Source organism: Corythoichthys intestinalis, chromosome 12 (assembly GCF_030265065.1).
Source record: "Corythoichthys intestinalis isolate RoL2023-P3 chromosome 12, ASM3026506v1, whole genome shotgun sequence".
Taxonomy (NCBI): domain Eukaryota; kingdom Metazoa; phylum Chordata; class Actinopteri; order Syngnathiformes; family Syngnathidae; genus Corythoichthys; species Corythoichthys intestinalis.
In genome coordinates, this window is record NC_080406.1 from 11,502,978 (window position 1) to 11,522,366 (window position 19,389).

Consider the following 19,389-nt stretch of genomic DNA (forward strand, 5'->3'; position numbering starts at 1 on the left):
AAAAACCCACATAAAGAAATAATTATTTGACATCAAATAATGTGTGCCACAATTATTAGCACCCCTGGTGTTAATACTTTGTACAACCCCCTTTTGCCAACAAAACAAGCTCTGGGGACTGAGATGGCCATGGGAGGAGCTTGATTTTGTGTCTGGTGAACCATTTCTGTGCAGATTTGGCCATATGTTTAGGGTCATTGTCTTGCTGAAAGACCAAGTGACGACCCGTCTTCAGCTTTCGGGCAGAGGGTAACAGATTTTGATTTAAAATGTTCTGGTATTTCAAAGCATTCATGATGCCATGCACCCTAACAAGGTTCCCAGGACCTTTGGAAGTGAAACAGCCCCACAGCATCACGGACCCACCCCCATACTTCACAGTGGGTATGAGGTGCTTTTCAGCATGCGCATCTTTCGTGGCACGCCAGACCCACTTAGAGTGTTTGGTTCCAAAAAGCTCAATCTTGGTCTCATCTGACCAAAGCACACGGTCCCAGTTGAAGATTGGGACCGTGTGGGACAAAGTATTAACACCAGGGGTGCTAATAATTGTGACACACATTATTTGATGTCAAATAATTATTTCTTTATGTGGGATTTTTTCCCCACTGAATAAATGCACTTGTAGTGAAGGTTGGATTTTTCTCTTTTTTTTCCATTAAGGTCCCATATTATTTTAATTTAAAAAAAAAAAAATTATAAGAAGCTAAAAAACACATCTTAACCAGGGGTGCCAATAATTATGGAGGGCACTGTACATATTATAGTATCAATTCTGAAGTATAGGGGATTAACTCCAGAAATTGTTATTTATATGAACGTGGCGTGCTTTTATTTTGATATGTTCACTGGAAGTACATTCGCTAAACTGCTAACAGCTTCACACTCCGCAAAAAAGCACTTATCGTCATTGCTTTTGGAGTCACTCCGATTTTTCTTTTCATTTTTTCGTTTGCAAATGCTGTTAACCAGCAACTTTTAATGTTTGAAGTGTCACCTTTTAAACGGAAGTTTGCGTTTTGGACAAGACCGCCAATGTTTTATAGCAGGCTAAACTAGGTTGTGTCCCCCCCCCCCCCCCCCCCCATAAGTCTAAATGTAGCAATGCTAACGTTTACAGTGTTTAATATACATGTTTCCTTATTTTGTATGTCTGAACTGTAATTTTACGGCATGTTGATCACCAATAAACATCTGTAAAATGAACTTGAGTCTCATATGTTCTCTACACGCACGCACAAATGTATGCATGCACGCACGCGGTGATAAAACGCAGCCGTGAAAATGATCGCCCTCATTTTTATTGCCCTTGCGATAAATGGACTCATTGCATATCGCGACAGGCTTAGCAACTTCAATAAAACATGTCGTTAGTTAGTTTGATGGAATTACGACCCCCCCACCCCCTTAAAAATGTTCTCCTTGGATCTACACAATTCACGTAGGTCACCCCTTTTGACTTCAAAACGGCGAATTTCGCTGAAAGGTGAGTGATTTTCATGCCTGGATTAACTTTGAGCTTACCTTCAGCCTTGAGGGATCGACACAGGTGTAGCTACAGTGCTCACACCGGTATGGCTTCTCCCCCGTGTGAATGCGAACATGCCAGGTGATCTTTTGCTTGTTGCCTGTCGAGTACTTGCAATCTGTGCACTTGTACACACGTTTGCCTCCATGCGAGCGCAGGTGCTGTTCCAACACTAGTGCGTGCCGACAAGTAAATGTGCAGCTTCCGCATTGTAACGGTTTATCCAGAGAGGACTCCTCGTGTTCGTCAAGGAGGTGCTGTGAGAGGAGCTGCTTGCTTTTTCCAGTGAAGGAGCAGAGCTGACACTCATGGGTGAGGTGGATTCTCCGATCTACTTTGACCTTGAAAGTTTCACGGTGCTCGCTCTGTTGGTGTTTCCTCAGTATGGTCTCACTGTTGCAAACATAGTTGCATTGCTCGCAGGCAAAACGAGGTCGCAGCTGATGTGCTCGTTTGTGGTGGTTTCTCAGAGCCGCTTTCGAACTGAAGCAAGCTTCGCAATCTGTGCAGTTGTGATGAGAGTCCCCCGTGTGGCACCTGCGAGTGTGTCGCCTCACGTCATCTGCCGTGTAGCCGCAGTAGTCGCAAAAGCCGCATGGCAGAGCCGGTTTTCCATGATGTATGCGCACCTTGTGCTGGCGAAGCTTGGTCGCCGCTCCGAAGGTCTTGTCACAGATGTCGCAGGCATGACGTCCACTTCCTGTGTGAAGGGACTCGTGCTCTTCCAAACGGTAACGCCTGGAGGTAGTGAAAGAACAGTAGCGGCATGTGTGAGGAGAAATAGAGCCATTTTGGTTTTGTGCTTTGCGTCCATCTTGCGCGACAGATTTTTGGTCTAAGTGCGTTGGCTTCGATGCACAAGTAGGGCTCTGGATTACATCGGTCTTCTCCTGGAGGGGTAAAGCGATTCCCGGTCTGCTCTCAGACACATATCCTTTCTCAACTTTTTGTTTTCCACCAACTTTTTGAGCGTTTTTTTCTCGTTTTTGGCAACTGAAAATGTGTCTATCAACTGTTGCGAGCTTCACTGATGAAAAACTACAAAAGTTGCACTTGAATTTCCCGGTATTTGTTAAGTTTCTGGACGACGATTTGTCTCCATCTCGATTTTGATTACTCTCTAGCTCACTGGCTGTTGAGGCACTATCAATCCGGCCATCAAGATGATTTACCTCGGCTGAAATTCCCGTTGGTTGTGAGGGAACTTTCGCAACTTTTTCACAAGTTTCCTGACTTGCAATAGAGTTGTCTTCTATCTGTTTGGCTGCCTTCCCAATAAATGTTTTTGGGCACTTGTTTGCAAGGTGGTCATCAAATCCCCGTCTCTGTTTGAACTGGGTACCACAGGCCTGGCATTTGAGACGCTGTTGCCTACCGTGACACAAAGCCCGACGGTGACGCTGAAGAGTCTTCTCTTTCTTAGTGACATAAGAGCACTGATCACAACGATAAACATCTTGAGATGGGACTGCAAGCAATTGGATCCTGCCATCCAAAACAAGAGCTTCAGCTTGTATTTTTGTAGGATTTATATTGCGATTCTTCTCAGGTGGAGTATCTGGAATTGCAGTGTCAGAGCCACACAAACTATTTTCTCCATCACGAACAGTGGTTACCTCATCTTCTTTTGACGAGATTGTTGACAAAAAGATGGCTTCTTTTTCATTAGCTGAATCGGTGTTACTCGGCATAATGTCAGAAGTTGAGTCTTCGTTTGGCAAAAAAATAGTTTCACAGTCAGGGGTCAATGTTGTTAAAACAAGAGTGCAATATTCTGGGCTGGCTCCAGGTTGAGGACTATGTGATATTCCTTCACTGGTCCCCTCCTTAATCATTAAACTATCAGCATCCAGTGACGGCCCAGCTTGGGAATGAGCTTCACCTGCAATCTCAGCTACTGGAGCATCAGGATTGGACTGTTCCATTGGAATGCATACTTCAGTGGTCATTCCAGAACCCTCATAACTCATCACGGAGTCCCGTAGTACGGTCTTTGAGTTTCTCTCCCTGTCTTTTGCGGCATAATTCTCCAGCCAAGCCTTGTCACCAGGCACATAGCCGTGCGTTTTCTTTTTGTGCAGGAAGAGGCTAATGCTACTGAACGAGAAATAGGGACAAAGAGCGCAGTAGTACTGTTTCAGTCTTGTGTGTTTACAGTTCTCGTGGTTTTGAAGGGCTTGCTTAAAACATGTTGTGTATTCACAGTATTTGCACTTATGCACGGATGCTGAATTTCCTTCAACAGAATGCTTGGCCAACATGTGATTGCGAAGCTCACATTTGCGCTTGCATGCATAGGCACAGATTTCACACATAAGGGATTTGGATTGATGTCTTAGTTTGTGGCTGTTGAGCTGGTCCATGCGATGACAGCGATACGAGCACTGATCACACTCATACCTGGAAGAAAAGGAAGGTACGTTAGCCTGTGCACATTTTCTCAGCACAACACAGCAGTTCTGGTAGTCATGCTTCAATAAGTGAGCAGGTGGACCTTATTACCTTCACGGAATCAGGTTACGGCCGTTTGTGGTTTGTTAATTTTTGTACAATTCACTGTCTTCTTGGGTGTTTTTTGTATAATCAACCCAGACTATATACAGTATACACTCCCCTCGGAAAGTAATGGCCCGGGCCAATTTCTTTATATTTGCTGTAGATTAAAAACAAACAAGATGAATAAGCAATGATGGATCAAAACAGTTTAACCTTTATTTCAAGGTATTTACAACTGGACTGGATACACATCTGACTAAACACATCATAATTTCAGACTTAAATACATGAAAGTAAAAAAGGATTAGAAATTTTTTGCTAACAAGCCTGTGAGCCATTTATAAAACTCTTCTTTTGCAACGCTTTCCTCATGGTTTCACCACAGCGGGTTATTTACTCCTTTGAATCCCGATCTAGAAAAAATCCTCAAAAGGGTTTAATTCCAGATATTTACGTTGCCAGTCTAAAACCCTCCATCTTTGCCTCTGATAAACTCCTTAGTTATTTCGGGTCATTATTTTTCCGGATCTAGCAATGAGTTTGGGTATATATTTAGACTGCTGGAAATTGGTAGATAAATGTTTGATTAAACATCTGAGTTTATTTTGGTGGGTTTAAAAAATGCTTCTATAGACCCTACTCACCAACGTCACAGAATGACGTGTCGCTGTATCCGGCCGCCATATTGTCCGTCATTGTTTATCCGTATTCTCAATGGTTTCAATTTGTCGTGCAATTCATGGAAGCCCCGGTGCTTTCAGACGCTGTAAACTCATTGGATGCGTTGCATAAAAGGCATTATGTGGAAAAGCTTCAGTCTATTCATTCGCCAGATCCATATTTGATGCCTAAATCGATATTTTTCGACCCGCTGCCTTCGCCCTCTCTGCCTGACATCTGCTACCCTGATATCTACAACTATCTTGTCCACACAAAATCACGAAAGTTTGAAAAACTTTAAGAGCAGCACTCTAAGCAACATTACCCCGTGTGACCCTTCCAATTTTCTAAAATGGCGACAATCAATGAAAAAAAAATCCGACGCTTCAAAGATAGGTGGATATTGGACTATTTCTTCAATAAAACACGCAACAACTGTGTCTGCCTCATTTGCAAAGACACAAGTCGCTGTTTTCAAAGAGTTCGATGTAATGATATTACCGAACAAGACACGCTGACATGTACGACAACATTACAGGGAAGATACGCAGCGAGAAATTATAGCAACTTGAAGCTTGTTTAATTTCACAGCAGCAGTATTTCGCAAGAGCCCGAGAGTCGAAAGAGAACGCCACAAAGACGAGACTGTTGAAATTATGAATTTAAAAAAAATAATAAAGCAAATGTGACAAACAGAAGGGCTTGCTAAAATTTGTTTAAATATATTGTTCTATGTAAATCAGCCAAGGTAGCCCCCCGCATTTTTACCACACCAAACCTGGCCCCCTTTGCAAAAGGTTTGGACACACCTGTTTAACTGATGATCCGTAGACGAGGCCAGCTTCTTTCACTTGGTACCAGCTAAATATTATTCAAAATGTAATGATGGCGGAAGAAATAAGCATCTTGAATTTGAAACTGTATGTTGTCGGCGATTAGCCTCGCAATGATCTTAATTGTGGTTGTCAGCCCAAAACCCTCTAAATATATATTAAATTCATTTTACCAGATATAAAATGACTACTACATAATCCGTGGTAATCGTTTGGAGCCCAGTTTTCTCGTCCAATTGCAGCAGTCCATCTCGCTCTCCTCTCCGGGTCTCTCAGAATAGGGTAGAACTTCAAGTCTCTCCGTCTATCTTCTCTGTTATTGCAACCAACCGCCACACACGCCTTCACCATTTTGATTATTAATGTTAACGAGCAGAAAAACACGCCATAATAGGAAGAATTTACGTAGCGGTAATGCGTCAACACGACGAGTTGACGGACAATATGGCGCGGAGGCGTGGTTGTGACGTCATGTGAGTAGGGTCTATAGCAGGGTTCACTAAATCCGGAACTCAGTGCCACTTTTCCTGTCGTGTTTTCCATGTCTCCCTCCTCCAACACACCTGAATCAAAATAATCAGGATCATTATCAGGCTTCTGGAGAGGTTGCTGATGACATAATCATTTGATTCAGGTGTGTTGGAGGAGGGAGACATGGAAAACACGACAGGAAAAGTGGCACCGAGGTCCGGATTTAGTGAACCCTGTTCTATAGTGTGTATCCGAGCCCAGTTGTGAATACGACAGGGCCTCAAAAAGAAACAATTTTCGTATTACAGTCAAACAATAAAAAAACCTTCTCAACAAACTCTTTAATCATCCTAAATATCTCAACAGCAGTGAGTACACAATGTAGCCTAATCAATTACTTGCAGAATCCATATACTGCATCTTATTAAGTCTTACCAGTTACTTACCAGTATGAAATGACACTTCAGTGAAGATAATTGACTGTGCAGTACGATGAAAACGACTACAATGATTTGTAGTGTACTGCACAGAAAAAGTAGAGCATTTAAAGCTCTTCATAAGATACATCTTCATCAGGCGCTTCAGGAGGGAGTAGTGCAAGTAGTTCAGTGTATTCAGGTGGTTCCACCGAAGTTGGCCTGTCTTGATCGACTTGCTGGCACTGTTTCTTCATGGTGGTGAACAGGGTCTTGTATGTTTGCAAAGCACCATCAATAGTATTCTTGAACTGCAAAGCTCGAACCATATCAGGATCCCATGCATCCGCCATTCCCTGGAGGTCCCTTGCTGTTTTTACTATTGCTGACAGCCTTTCATGTGACAATCCTTCATCTGTTTTATCCTCCTGCGATGGATCATCATCTTGTTCTGCCTCCTCATCGGCTGCCTTTGTGGAATCGGCCAGATTGTCATCTGCCATTGCATGAGAGTGGGTCTCGAGGAGATCATTCAAGTCATCCAGCTTCATGTTGTTGAAACTTTCCCCTCCTAAATACTTGGCCAGCTTGACTGCCTTATCCACGGCCAGACCTTGGATTTCTTCAGGAGAGAAGCCTTTGCAATCATGGACGCATTCCGGCCACAGTTTCTTCCAACATGCGATCAGGGTTTCTGGTTTCAACTCCTGCAGACATGCTTGAATGACCTCAAGAGATGTTGCTATGTCAAATTTTTTCCATACCTCTCTAACAGAAACATTCTGCAGTTCGCTGGCGTTGGCAATGTGTTGCAAAGTGTTGAGAGTGTAAAGAGTCTTGAATGTGCGAATGAGCCCTTGATCCAAAGGTTGAGTATTACCTGGCAAGATCTCAATGTGTACTCCGTCGTAGGACAAATCTAGTGGGTGGCCATTGGCATTATCCATCATCAAGCAAATGTGAAAGTCCAATCCCTTTTCTAAAAGGTACGATTTTGCCTGAGGGATGAAGCTTTCAAGGAACCACTCAGCTACAACGGACTTAGTTACGGTCACCTTTGAACGATGCATCCAGAAGACAGGCAGCAGATTTTTGTCCTTACTTTTCAGAGACCGAGGGTTCGCACATTTGTGGATTAATGCTGGTTTCATCAGGAAACCAGCAGCATTGCCACACACTATCACCACCACACGATCATTTTGCCCCTTCAATCCAGGCGGTCGGACTTCCTCCTTCATGCCAAACGTCCTCGCTGGGAGATTCTTCCAGAACAAGCCGGTCTCGTCCATATTGAATACCTGCTCAGGCTTGTAGCCTTTCTCTTCGATGAGTGACTTGAAGGTCTCTGGGTACTTCTCGGCTGCTGCCACTTCTGCTGATGCGGATTCCCAATGCGGTGACACACTTTTCAGTTGGTATCTCTTCCGGAACCGATCAAACCACCCCTTGCTTGCAAGAAACTCGACGGGTTCCTTTGATGGTCCTGGTTGGGAACTGTCGGTGCATTTTTCACTGTCGTGTAGGTCACTTACTCCCGCGAATTCTTGGTACAGTTCTCTAGCTTTCTCCATCATAGTGTTGGTATTCAAAGGAATGTTATTTTCCCGGCATTCGTTTATCCACCGGACCAGCGCCGACTCCATCCTCACTATGTACTTATTACGTGTAGTTACTACCCTCTTCAATGTTTGAGAGCTATTTATAGCCATTGTACTTCGGATGTTGCCCTCTTCCTTCTTTATGGAGCGAATCGTCGACTCGTTCAATCCGTAACAACGTGCAACTGCAGAAAATTTCTTCCCGTCACGGAGCATATTGAGGATCTTTACTTTCTCGTACAGGGTCATAACCTTCCTCTTGCGCTTGAGCTTCGGGCCAAAAAACAGCAAAGGTGCCGAAACTTTGGGTGGCATCGGAGTGCTTGAAAATAAAACGTAAAACACACTTCACCAACGCTGCAATGACATACAGAGAATGATGCAAAAATAAAGAAATTGACCTCGCTTTTCCCACTCTTTTTTGCAAGGGGAGTGTGTTTCATATGTGTACAGATATTCGTCAGTTTACAGTGGAGTTGGTATGTAATATTTAGATATTGTGAAACAGCATAGGAAATTAGAAGCATGTCCTTATTCATCACAAGGAGGTAATGCTCTATTAGTTCCACCAAAATCGACAAATAACCATACTTTGCCAATTTCTACTTTCCTATTAGCCAGGACTTTGGCATTATCTTGTGACCTCTTCGGGTGTTACATAAACAGCACATAAATATGGAAAAAGGTAAACTTTTCAGTGAATAGCTCAAGAAAGGTTCCTCAGCAAATAAGAATAGGTTCACTGTAAATGTAATTCACCGTTCCTTATCTTAAAGGGAACCTCGGAGTTAAAGACTTGTAGGCTGTAATAAGCCACAATAGTTCTCTTTTACTAATATAAGTTAATAGAAACACGTATATTATTGCCATCGATTTAAAATCTATAATATTTAGTACATGTTTTGACCTACTGAGGGGGCCATATTTTACAAGCGCAATGCATGCTGGGTGTGATGACGCGGTTGGGCTGGACTGAGAGAATAACTGGGAGAATAACTGTGTTAGCTAGCAAGCGAAGCTAGTATGATGACTGGTGTGATTTTGTCACATTCTGCAGCTGGTCAGATAGTTTTGTGACAGAGCTGTGGAATGAGTTCCCAACGTCGTACCTGCATCCAATTCCAGCTCATCAGCACTGCAGTGTCTTAAAAACCAATCCTAGGCGACTTGCCGAGATACTGACTTGCTGCCATCGAGTTTGTATTCTTGACCCCTTTGTTGAGTTGCATATTTGCCTTTGTTTTTCCATTTGTCTGAATCTCACCACTGTTTTTCCTTGTTTTTGTTGTTGTTTTTTATTTAAATTGATCCCGACCTACAGTCATAGACCCTTTTAGTGTCTCCCATTTTGCGATCGCGTTTTTTGTGTGTTCAATAAACTCTTCTACTCAATCCCTATGCTAATATTGTCTGCTTGCTTCTGCATCCGAGGACCGTAACTTTCAGGTTTTACCGCACAGGCAACGCATGTGGGTTGTGATTGCTTTATAAGGCAAATCATAACTCTGACATCACGTAGAAGTATAGTCCCGTGGTCCACGCGCTCGTCTGTTCCACGGTAAACACTGGTTCGAATCCCGCCGGGGACCTTCATTTAACTGCTTTTGCTGATTTTTTTGTGAAATATCGACACTGCTGTCCTGCTCATCATTTTACCCCTCAGGTTCAAATTGGAAGGGCAGAACCAACAAAATGTTTATGTAGCAAAAGAGTGACACTGTGGAAGCCTGGCAGTGCCGCCCAGTGACGTCACTACCCAGAGTGCATTGCGTCATCAACAACAATGGCGATTTACTAGTTAAACTAATTTTACAAATTTTATCAAAACAAAAACATGACGAGGGGTTTTAATATCAAATTATTATAACTCATACTAACATGTATCTTTTTCAAGAATTACATGTCTTTCTTTCTATGGTACCCTTTAATATTAACTTTCACATTTGTAATACATGTAAACCCAGTTGAAGAGGTCTAATTTTACCAATCATAAACACAGCAAGTCAAGTAAAAAAAATGCATCGTGCACTAAAAGGCAGTGTAGGACATACAATGGTACCGTGAATTATCAGTTCAATTTGTTATAACTATGCTAGAAACTGAATTTAAGCTCCCGCCCCACCAAATCACCACGATATGAGGTTATTACAACAACTCATTTCCTATGATTTTAAAACCTAATTCAAACCTACAGTTTTGGCTAACGGATGATTACTCCAAAAAACTAAGTCAAGGTACCACTGTATTACAGTAATATACATTAGTTAGCAGTATATAGAAAGAAGATCCACACAGCAACTGCGATACGCTACCTGAGATCTCCTGCATGTTTCCTCATGTGGATGTTCAGATAGTGCTTCCACTTGGTGACGTATCCACATTCTTCACACAAAAAGTTTCTTTCACCCGAGTGTGTGATCATATGTTTGGAGAGGTAAGACTCGTCTCGGCACCGGAAGTCACACAACTGACACTTGTAGGGCTTCTCATCTTGAAAGACAAAGAAAATGTGCACATCCTCATTAGAACACACAACACTAGCAGCACAGGATTTACTCAACCTAAATGCTTTGTTCTAGCTCATGGCTGACACCTTCACCTACTGATGAAGTCCTTTTTTTTTTTTTATACACAGAAATGGTCGTCAACTAACTGTAGGGAACATTTGAACAAACCATTCACACTCTTTTTCACATATACAATTTAAAATCTTCAATGAACTTAAGATGGATCATAGACTTCACTATCAGTTGACGAGACCGCACCTACAGACATTGCGCCACGGCTTCCAGTAGGGGGCCGGGTCAGGCAGAGTGTCATGGGAGCTTTCACTGCGATAAACTCAAACACGCTGTGTTCCAATGCCGGATTTAGGTGGAAACAGGACGAAGGTTTTAGTGCATACAAACAGGCAGGAGTATTTCAAGAGTGATTTGGTCGAGGATTTCAGGTAATTATCATATAAAATAGCACCATGTGTGCACTTTGAAACGTGAAAAAAATGTTATGAATGGGAAAAAAATAGCGTAACTTTAGCTTGAAATATTTACGTAAGATAACTGCCCGTTTTTTTTTTTTTTTGCTTTCAACCAAGAATCTAGACCGTTTTGCGTTCATATCTATAGAAATTCTGGGATTTACGCATTTATTTATAAGAATTTTCAACTTAAAAGGTTCTTTTTTTTGTGATGACCGCCAGGTCGAATTTTGTATCCATAAACAATAGCGTAACTTTACATAAAAATAATCAGTTAATTTTCAGCCAACTGCCGCTTTTTTGCCCCCCCCCCCAAAAAAACCTAGTAATTTAGACATTTCTGCGTCCATACAAAAAAAAAAATATCGGCTTTTACGTGTTTTAATTCATGTAACACTTCACTCTAAAAACAACAGGGGCCAGATTGTCGGCAAGACGTGAAGCAATAGTGACATTGGAATTCAACCTTAGTAAGTTGTGATTGTAAATAGAAAAAGGCAAAATTTGCTTTTGATGAGTAAAATTAAGATGATTCTACATTCTTTCCTCAAGTATTAAGTTTCTGATATGAAAATTGAGTGATTTTTTTTAGCTGTTGAAAACTTATGTCAAAATTGCAATCAATAAATTAAACAAATTAAGTCGCTATTTCCGGCAAAAACGTATGTTATATGTTAAATATTGCTATTGATCCTGAAAATATAAGTAATTATCTCTGCAGTTGGTGTAGGGCTGGATCTAAGTACAACAAAAGAACAACTGGCTTACATGGCAAAAGTCTGCGAGCTTAAATGCTACAAAAAACTTTATGTTTTACAGTGCTCATAACAAATGGTTCAAACACATATTCCCACAATAATCGGCTAGATATACCGATAAACTTACGAATGCATTAAAAAAAAAACATTAGTGCAAACAAAAACTTTGCTTAAGTTCGTCTTAACAGAGAGCAGCTGGATTCAGCCATGTGAAATGAGTTATGTCATATTCACCGTTGCCACTAGAAGGCAAATCAATAAAACTAAATCCAAACACTTTCAAAACAAACCATTAGAACCCCACTTTAATTAAACGAATACTCAAAGCAGCAAAATCTATTTCGAATCTTTTTCCAATCGAATTACTCCAGGTTAATCAATTAATTGTTGCACCAGTAATTTGGCGATTTTTCTGCATCTAGCGTAAAATCTGAGAGTTTCATAGCTATTTTAAGTTTTGTTAGCTTAAAAAAAAAAAAAAAAAAAATGGGATTTTATTAGGGAACAACTTTGATTTTTTTAATGCCGCTGCTCATGGAGACCCATACTTGCTGAAGGGAGGTGCCTGTTTTTGTTTTAGGTCTCTAGCGGCTTTGGTTTTGAAAATATTAGAATTTAAAGTTTTTAAAAATAGGCCCCCTACGGAGCAGCCCCCGCCTAGTTTACAATCAACTGATAATGAAGTCTATGGATTAGAGGTGAAACGAATACTCGAGCAACTCGAGTTTAAAAACTGACCCGAGTAATTTTATTCACCTCGAGGAACCGTTTCATTTTGCCAGCTCTAAGCGTCATGTTTTGCCCGGACTACTTTTAATGCGGGACAACGCGCTGACGTCACATGCGTAGAGGAAGAAGCAATTAAAAGGGAAAAAAAAAAAACCTTACTGCAGCCGACAGCCGCTACAAACTACGCCGACATTGCTAAAAACTACGCCCGCATGATGCTAGAGTGGTAGCAGGTAGTGTCCGATGCGTCTCATGGATATCGCATGCATTTAGAACTAGATGCGAAATGACAGACTCGGCCACGTCTGGGCGGCGTTAGTAAACAGCCGCCATCTTTAAGCAGTAGACGTCTCAGCGCTAATAAATATGACATTACTGTCACTCGCTCACGTAACGTTAGCCCTTGTCGATGCGTGGCTAACGTGTCTTACATACAGGCTTTATTTAATCTGTAAAAACACAGCACTGTAGAGTGATGAGGGTGTAAAATTAAACCATAATAAAGCTAATTGTCAGTTTTAGCTCAGTAGTCATTGCTGAATAAAACACCAAATAGCACTGGTCCCTAATGTGCCCCAATACAGCAGGTATCATACATTTATTTTGAACACTGCAAAAACTCAAAATCCTATCAGTACTTACAGTTTAGACTAACTTAAAACTTAACTAGAATTTAAAAATAGCTTGACACAATGGAAATTCAATTGAAACACGTGGGAAAAAAACCTAGCTTTTAAGTGATGTGTGTTATCAAGCGTAATTACATTTTTAGGAAAGAAATATGTTTTTTTTTTTTATAAAATCTAGAAGTTTTTGAGTGAAAGCAGCGAATTTTTTTTTCTAGTCACATCTGAGATGCAATTGTTGGCTGTTTTCAACAATGTAAATCGAAAATAAAGACATTGATTGACTGAAAATGGTTCAATATCGGATTAGATCAGGGGTGGGCAATTAATTCCACAAAGGGCCGCAGTGGGTGCGGGTTTTTGTTCATACCCATCATGAGGACAGCCTTTCACCAATCTGGTTTCTTACAAGTGCAATCAGTTGATTGCAGTCAGGTGCTCCTTGTTTCCACTGAAACCTCATTGGTTATACTGTGTGTGCTGAATCAGTTGGAACAAAGACCTGGACCCACTGCGGCCCTCGAGGACCGGTTTGCCGACCCCTGGATTAGATGTATTTTTTGCTCATGTATATTTATAATTGCTCTTTACCTAAAAAAAAAATGTATTATCCGATTACTCGATAGAATTTTAAGTCGATTACTCGAATATTAAAATATTTGATAGCTGCAGCCCAACTATGGATAGATTTAACTGGAATAATAGCGAGCTGGAGTGCATTGAAAAATCCCAAACAAGTCCAAGTGAAAAAAACTCTCCACAGGCTCCCTCGACATGTTAACCACTAGTTCACCAAGCCCCTAAAACAGTTCAGTCCTTACCATTGTGCGTCAGCATGTGTCGGGTCAAAGAAGTTTTGTGTGAGGTCATGTAGCTACACAGTGAGCAGCGGTGGGTCTTCTCGTTGGAATGCAAGTGCCAAATATGCCGTTTGAGTTCCACTGGGTTAAATGTAAAATAGTCACAAAACTCACAGCAGAGCTTTTCACTGCCGTTGTGGCCCTGCCGTTGATGCTGAAGGAAGGCAGCTTTGTTGGAACATGAAAAATCGCACTGCGAGCAGTGGTAAGCAAGGTGGGTCTTAAAGTGATCCTCCATGTGCTTCTTACTGGGAAAAACTGCGACACAGGTGTGATGGCGACATCCCACCCCTGCTGTCCCGTGCTCCTCTTCGAAGTGTCGCATGTGAACTCTGCGCAAATGACTCCGGAAAGGACAACCGTCGTGGAAGCACTTCACTGCCGTCTTGTGTGCTCGGACATGGTGAGTCTTCATGTGAGCCTTTAGCGACCCGCTTTGCCCAAAGCTCTTCCCGCAAGTGATACACGGATAGCGGTGGCGCGCCGGATCTTCTTCCATTTCGTCAGCGTGGACCGTGATGAGGTGACGGCGGATGGCATTGTGTTCCACTGCAGAGTACTCGCATAAGTGGCAATGGTGGTCTTTTTTGCCCTCTTCGCGAAGCTGGTGCACACGCAATTTGCTCCTGCTGCTGAAGAAGCGCTCGCAAGTTGGACACTGCAAACCCTGGTCGGGAAAATGCGATAGGAGGTGCTCTTGAAGATGGGAGCGCATCTTGAAACAGCGTTGGCACGTCTGGCAAATATGCTTGTCATACACGTGCTCTGCATCCTCTGCAGAGTAGTCTAAAAGGACACCAAATAAGAAAAAAAAAAAGCTCAAACATTATCGGTATTGTTAATCTTAATTTAAAAAATTAATTAGTTACAAATTACTTCTCCCAAAAAGTAATTGCGTTAGTAACTCAGTTACCTGAATGTAAGTTATTAGTTACTTGGCAAAGTACCTGGTGATAATTTTCATGTTTTTTTTTTCCTCAAAAAACAGGTCACACAATGTGAAGTTTAAAGGGTTTTTGGGACAATTGGCGCTAGCCCAATTCTTTACCCAAAATATAACTATACACAGGGGTATTGCGGATATTGCGATAACTAGCTAGTAACCTTTGCTATGTGTGGAAGTCATTTAATGTTGTGAATCAACCGGTAAAGTTGTTAAAACTGCTCCCGTTATTGCATTAGTTCCCTTCTATTTTCGACATGTGTAAGTTTTAAAACTGTTTCATCATTTAAAGATAGATTTAAGTTAAGTTTTGCCGATTTAGGAGCATTTTAGATAAAAAGTTACTTAGGTTCGCTAGGAAGGTTCTCCACAACAGAGCCTTCCTGAGAAGTCTGTTTACTAACGCATCTAGTTGTTTATTATACATGTTGCGAATGCCGCAGTGTCATTCATTTGCATCTAGTTCTGTATGTATGTGATATGTACCGAAGCATCATGTGGGCGTAGCTTGTAGGCTATCGACTACAGTCAGGTATTATTGGAGCCACCTAGCATGGTAGCATCGCGTTTGCAACAGCGTCACACTCCCTTTCCTCCTCCCCACTCCTGCTCTGCTCTCATCTCCGTGAGTCCGTCTTTTTCAGACTTCTCGCGTGAGTCGACCAACATCGTAACGCATAGTAACGCACGCCTTTCCCGCCTCAGTAACGGTAACGGCGTTGCCGAGATGAGAAAAGTAATTAATTCGATTACTCACTACTGAAGAAAATAACGCTGTTATATTCTAATGCCGTTATTAACAACACTGAATATTATCCCCCATAACAAAAACAATATATATATTTAAAAAAAAAAAAAAAAAACAAAACATTAAATGAGCGTACCTTGAGATGGCAACTGGGATTCTGCTTTTATCTGTATTGTTGGACTGTCTGTTTGTGTCTTTGCTTTTTTGGCATTATATTCTTCATCTTGCTCTCTGTCCTCTTCTTCTACTACTACTACTTCTATTTCTGCTTCGTCCACATCTGTTGTAGCTGATGACCTGTCAGGCAGGTTTGGGTGTCTTTTTCTTTTCGTCTTTTCAGTGGAGACTTGGGGTTGGGGAGCGACGTCTGTACACTCACTGCTACCTGTGAACAGATAATAAACAAACATTAAATTCCCTAAATACTTTCACCGTGGGTTTGTTCAATTCAAAGTTGATTGTCCAAAACAAGCGGGAAAAATGTGTTATAGTCCAATATGACTTAAACTTTTGGCTAACAAAAACATATCCCTTGAAATAATTTTTCCCCTTCTGATTTGTCACACCAGAGTTCATGGTTGTGAAAAAGAGGAACGTTTTGCAGAGTTCCTACAGGTTTCCACAAGTTAAATTTAAGACTTTTAAAGACCTAATTAAGACAATTTTTAAAATAACTTAATATCTATTTTACAGCCGTATCGAACAAGAAAAACCAAATCCATTAATTTGGGTTAATTTATTTCTCGAAAGTGGAAATGTGGAATGTGTGCACTGTGCAGGATGCAAGAATGCAGCGTATTAAATAGGCTACTCACGCGACACAACCACAGAGCCACAGGCCAAGTAAAGGTGTTCTCGTTAGCAATAGCATTTAGCGTGGCGAGCGTCATCTTAAAATATCGGGCAACCACAACACCTCTGCCTTCATGGTTGCTGTGGACCCAAACGATGTGCGTAGATCCACTCTCACAAATCCACTAGTAATCGTAACTGGGCTGGGATGCAGGGGGGCTTCAGCACTAGCAGCTAGCTGGCTAGTGTTAGCAGCTGTCGCTTCGCTTACATTAGCAGCATGCTGGCTGGCTTTAGCTTCTGTTTTTTCAGGCTCGTGAGCAGCTAGCTGGCTTTAATAAGCAGATTGAAAAACGCTAGCAATGGAGGGAGTTTGTTTCTCTCCTCTCATGGAAGTTATGTGCTTGGACAACTTAGCATGGGGCCCTAGCACCTTCATGCCCATTATACCTATTTTTTTGTGCATACGATGCAAAAAGCCTTGAACCTGCTATCCACTGGTTTGAGCCAAAGGCGAAAGGATTTACTCAACCTCGTTTCGTTGAATTTACATTTCCCCATCTCTCTTGTTCTTAAGTAAACCTCTATGTGCTACTTGGACACATAATCAGTAATGAACCGAAGGTCATACGGTGCTTCGGGAAATTGATCATCAGACACCCTCGCTCTGGCGTCCCAGCCGGGGGTGATCAGCCCCCGACTTGTGTCCAAGTGGCCTGCTACTCCAAGGATCCCCCATCCGGATCCATAGCCATCTTGAGGCTTTTTCCGCAACCACACAGATTGATTTGATGGCTCCTCGGCACAGCTGCCCTTTAACTCCAAGGAGTTTGAGGGTTCGAGATAATGACTGGCCAGCAAAACCCAGACACCCCACCTCAACTGGTTGGCAGCGGGCTTTCCAGCCATTGCGCCGGCACTCAGTTACCAACTCCGCATATTTCGCCCTCTTACGTTCATTGGCCTCCTCCAGTCTGTCTTCCCAGGGGACAGTAAGCTCAACTAGGACCACTTGCTTTGTTGCCTCTGATGTTATCACCATGTCTGGGCGGAGTGAAGTGCCCAGGATGTTTTCTGGGAACATGAGTTGTCTCCCCAGGTCGACTTGGGAGTTTCCAATCCTGTGTAGTGGTGAGAAGCCCCCCACAGGTACTTGGCTGGTGTTGCACAGTTTCCCCAGCTCTGACCAAGGTGATGGGAGTGTGCTGTTACCTGCAGTTGGTAATAGCTGTGCTAAGCGTATTGGCCAGGGCCTTGAGAACCTGGTCGTGATGCCAACGGTGCCGCCCTTCCCCCAAGGCCTTTGGGCAGCAACTGAGGATGTGCTTTAGGGTGGCTTTCTTCTGACACAGCTTGCATTCTGCAGTGTTTGCTAATCCCCAGCGCTGCAAGTTAGTTGGGCTTGGGAGAACGTCGTACACTGATTGGATAAGGAATTTGATGTGCTGGGGTTCAAGGCTCTAATATGAAATGGATAGCTAGGTGTAAAAAAACACAACCTACCACATTGTGACACAGGATTCACGTGGGAATCCCGCGGGATGGGATTTTGAGCCGGGTTGCGTTAACAATGATTGGCTCCTCCACCCCGTTTGTTTATTTAGGCTACGTTATTTAACCAAAATGACACTTTTGAGGAGAAATTAAAACATGGAAAAGTTACATATATCATAAATTTTAGGACTCATTTTTCCAAGATTTTTTAAGGTATTACAGCGGTACCTCTACATATGAAATTAATTTGTTCCAGGACATTGTAAGTCGAAATGGTTGTATGTCGAGCAGGATTTTCCTATAAGAATACATTATAATTCCATTAATTTGTTCCATAGCCCAAAAACCTACACTAAATCCTTAAAGACCAAGTGTGAAGTAAGGTTGGCCAACCATATTTTTGAATAATATCAATGACTAAACAATTATAAGCATATTTTCGTTTTTTTTTTTTTTTTTTTAACACAACCCTTCCAGATTCTTTGTTTAACCCATAGCAACGCCCTTGACAACGAAAATGCTTTTCTTTGACAATCTTCGGAAATTACATCACACAGAGAACTGCGAGGGAAGTCTGGAAATCAGAAGAGCGCATTGCTCTTGACTAGACTAGACTAGAACTATTGTTATTTGGATTTGAGTTTCCCGAGGGACAGATATAGTTGACGGACTCAGGAAGTCTGTTGTGTTACGTTTGTTACGGTCCGAGTTGCGGAGCTGCAATAAACGTTGACTCAAATGAGTTCAAGAAACTAAATTCTGTGCTTTATGAAGAGTGAAAAAAGCAGAATTTAACACAGACGAAATCATTCGACCAATCAGAGTGAAGTATTACCGTGTAGCGAGTTCTAACAGAATTCACTGGCAGAACTTATGTTGGCACGTTGTATAGTTCCCGGGGGGAGGTATTTTGTTGAGGGAACAGCCGGAAAGATAGTTATATTCCGCGGGTTGCATGTGAGACAGACATTGCTAGCTCCGTTGTTTGATACTCCGCCTCCTTCCCTAGCTCGCCACAACCGAAACAAAATGGTAACGTCACGAACCGTAATGGTCGGCAACGGATCGCCGCATACGTTTCTTCAACACAACATGGCCGAGTCAATTAAATAAAATCGGTCTTGAATCTTTACATATATACAGTATAATATATTTATATCTCCATCCCTGTACCCGTTTATAATGTGCACCATGATTTTACAAGTTGATTTTGGGGAAAAAAAGTGCGTTATATTCGGGAAATTACGGTATATTTTGCTATCATTCACATCTTCATTTCAATGGTAAGGGTCACATTTTCTTCTTTTTCTCCACCTGCACTAACCTTTTTGGATCCAGTGTTGATTTCTCTCACAAGAAAATCAGCCGTGCGTCCGTCTTCCGGCAAAACAAAGAAACTACGGCGCTGTCAAAAATCGTCGTATTTCGAGCATGTCGTCCGATGTAGAAAAAAATGGCAA

The 19,389-nt window shown here is 42.0% G+C and overlaps 1 protein-coding gene across 5 annotated transcripts in view; it reads right to left on the minus strand.

The window, feature by feature from the left end:
• Window positions 1-19,389, minus strand: part of znf142 (zinc finger protein 142) — a 32,159-nt gene that overhangs the window by 5,169 nt on the left and 7,601 nt on the right. For all 5 annotated transcript variants that reach the window (XM_057851980.1, XM_057851977.1, XM_057851979.1 and 2 more), the window contains 4 exons: window positions 15,780-16,028; window positions 13,914-14,738; window positions 10,315-10,492; window positions 1,525-3,928 (listed from right to left, as the gene is read on the minus strand). In XM_057851980.1, coding sequence (XP_057707963.1) covers window positions 1,525-3,928; window positions 10,315-10,492; window positions 13,914-14,738; window positions 15,780-16,028 — 3,656 coding nt within the window. The remainder of the gene's footprint in view (window positions 1-1,524; window positions 3,929-10,314; window positions 10,493-13,913; window positions 14,739-15,779; window positions 16,029-19,389) is intronic.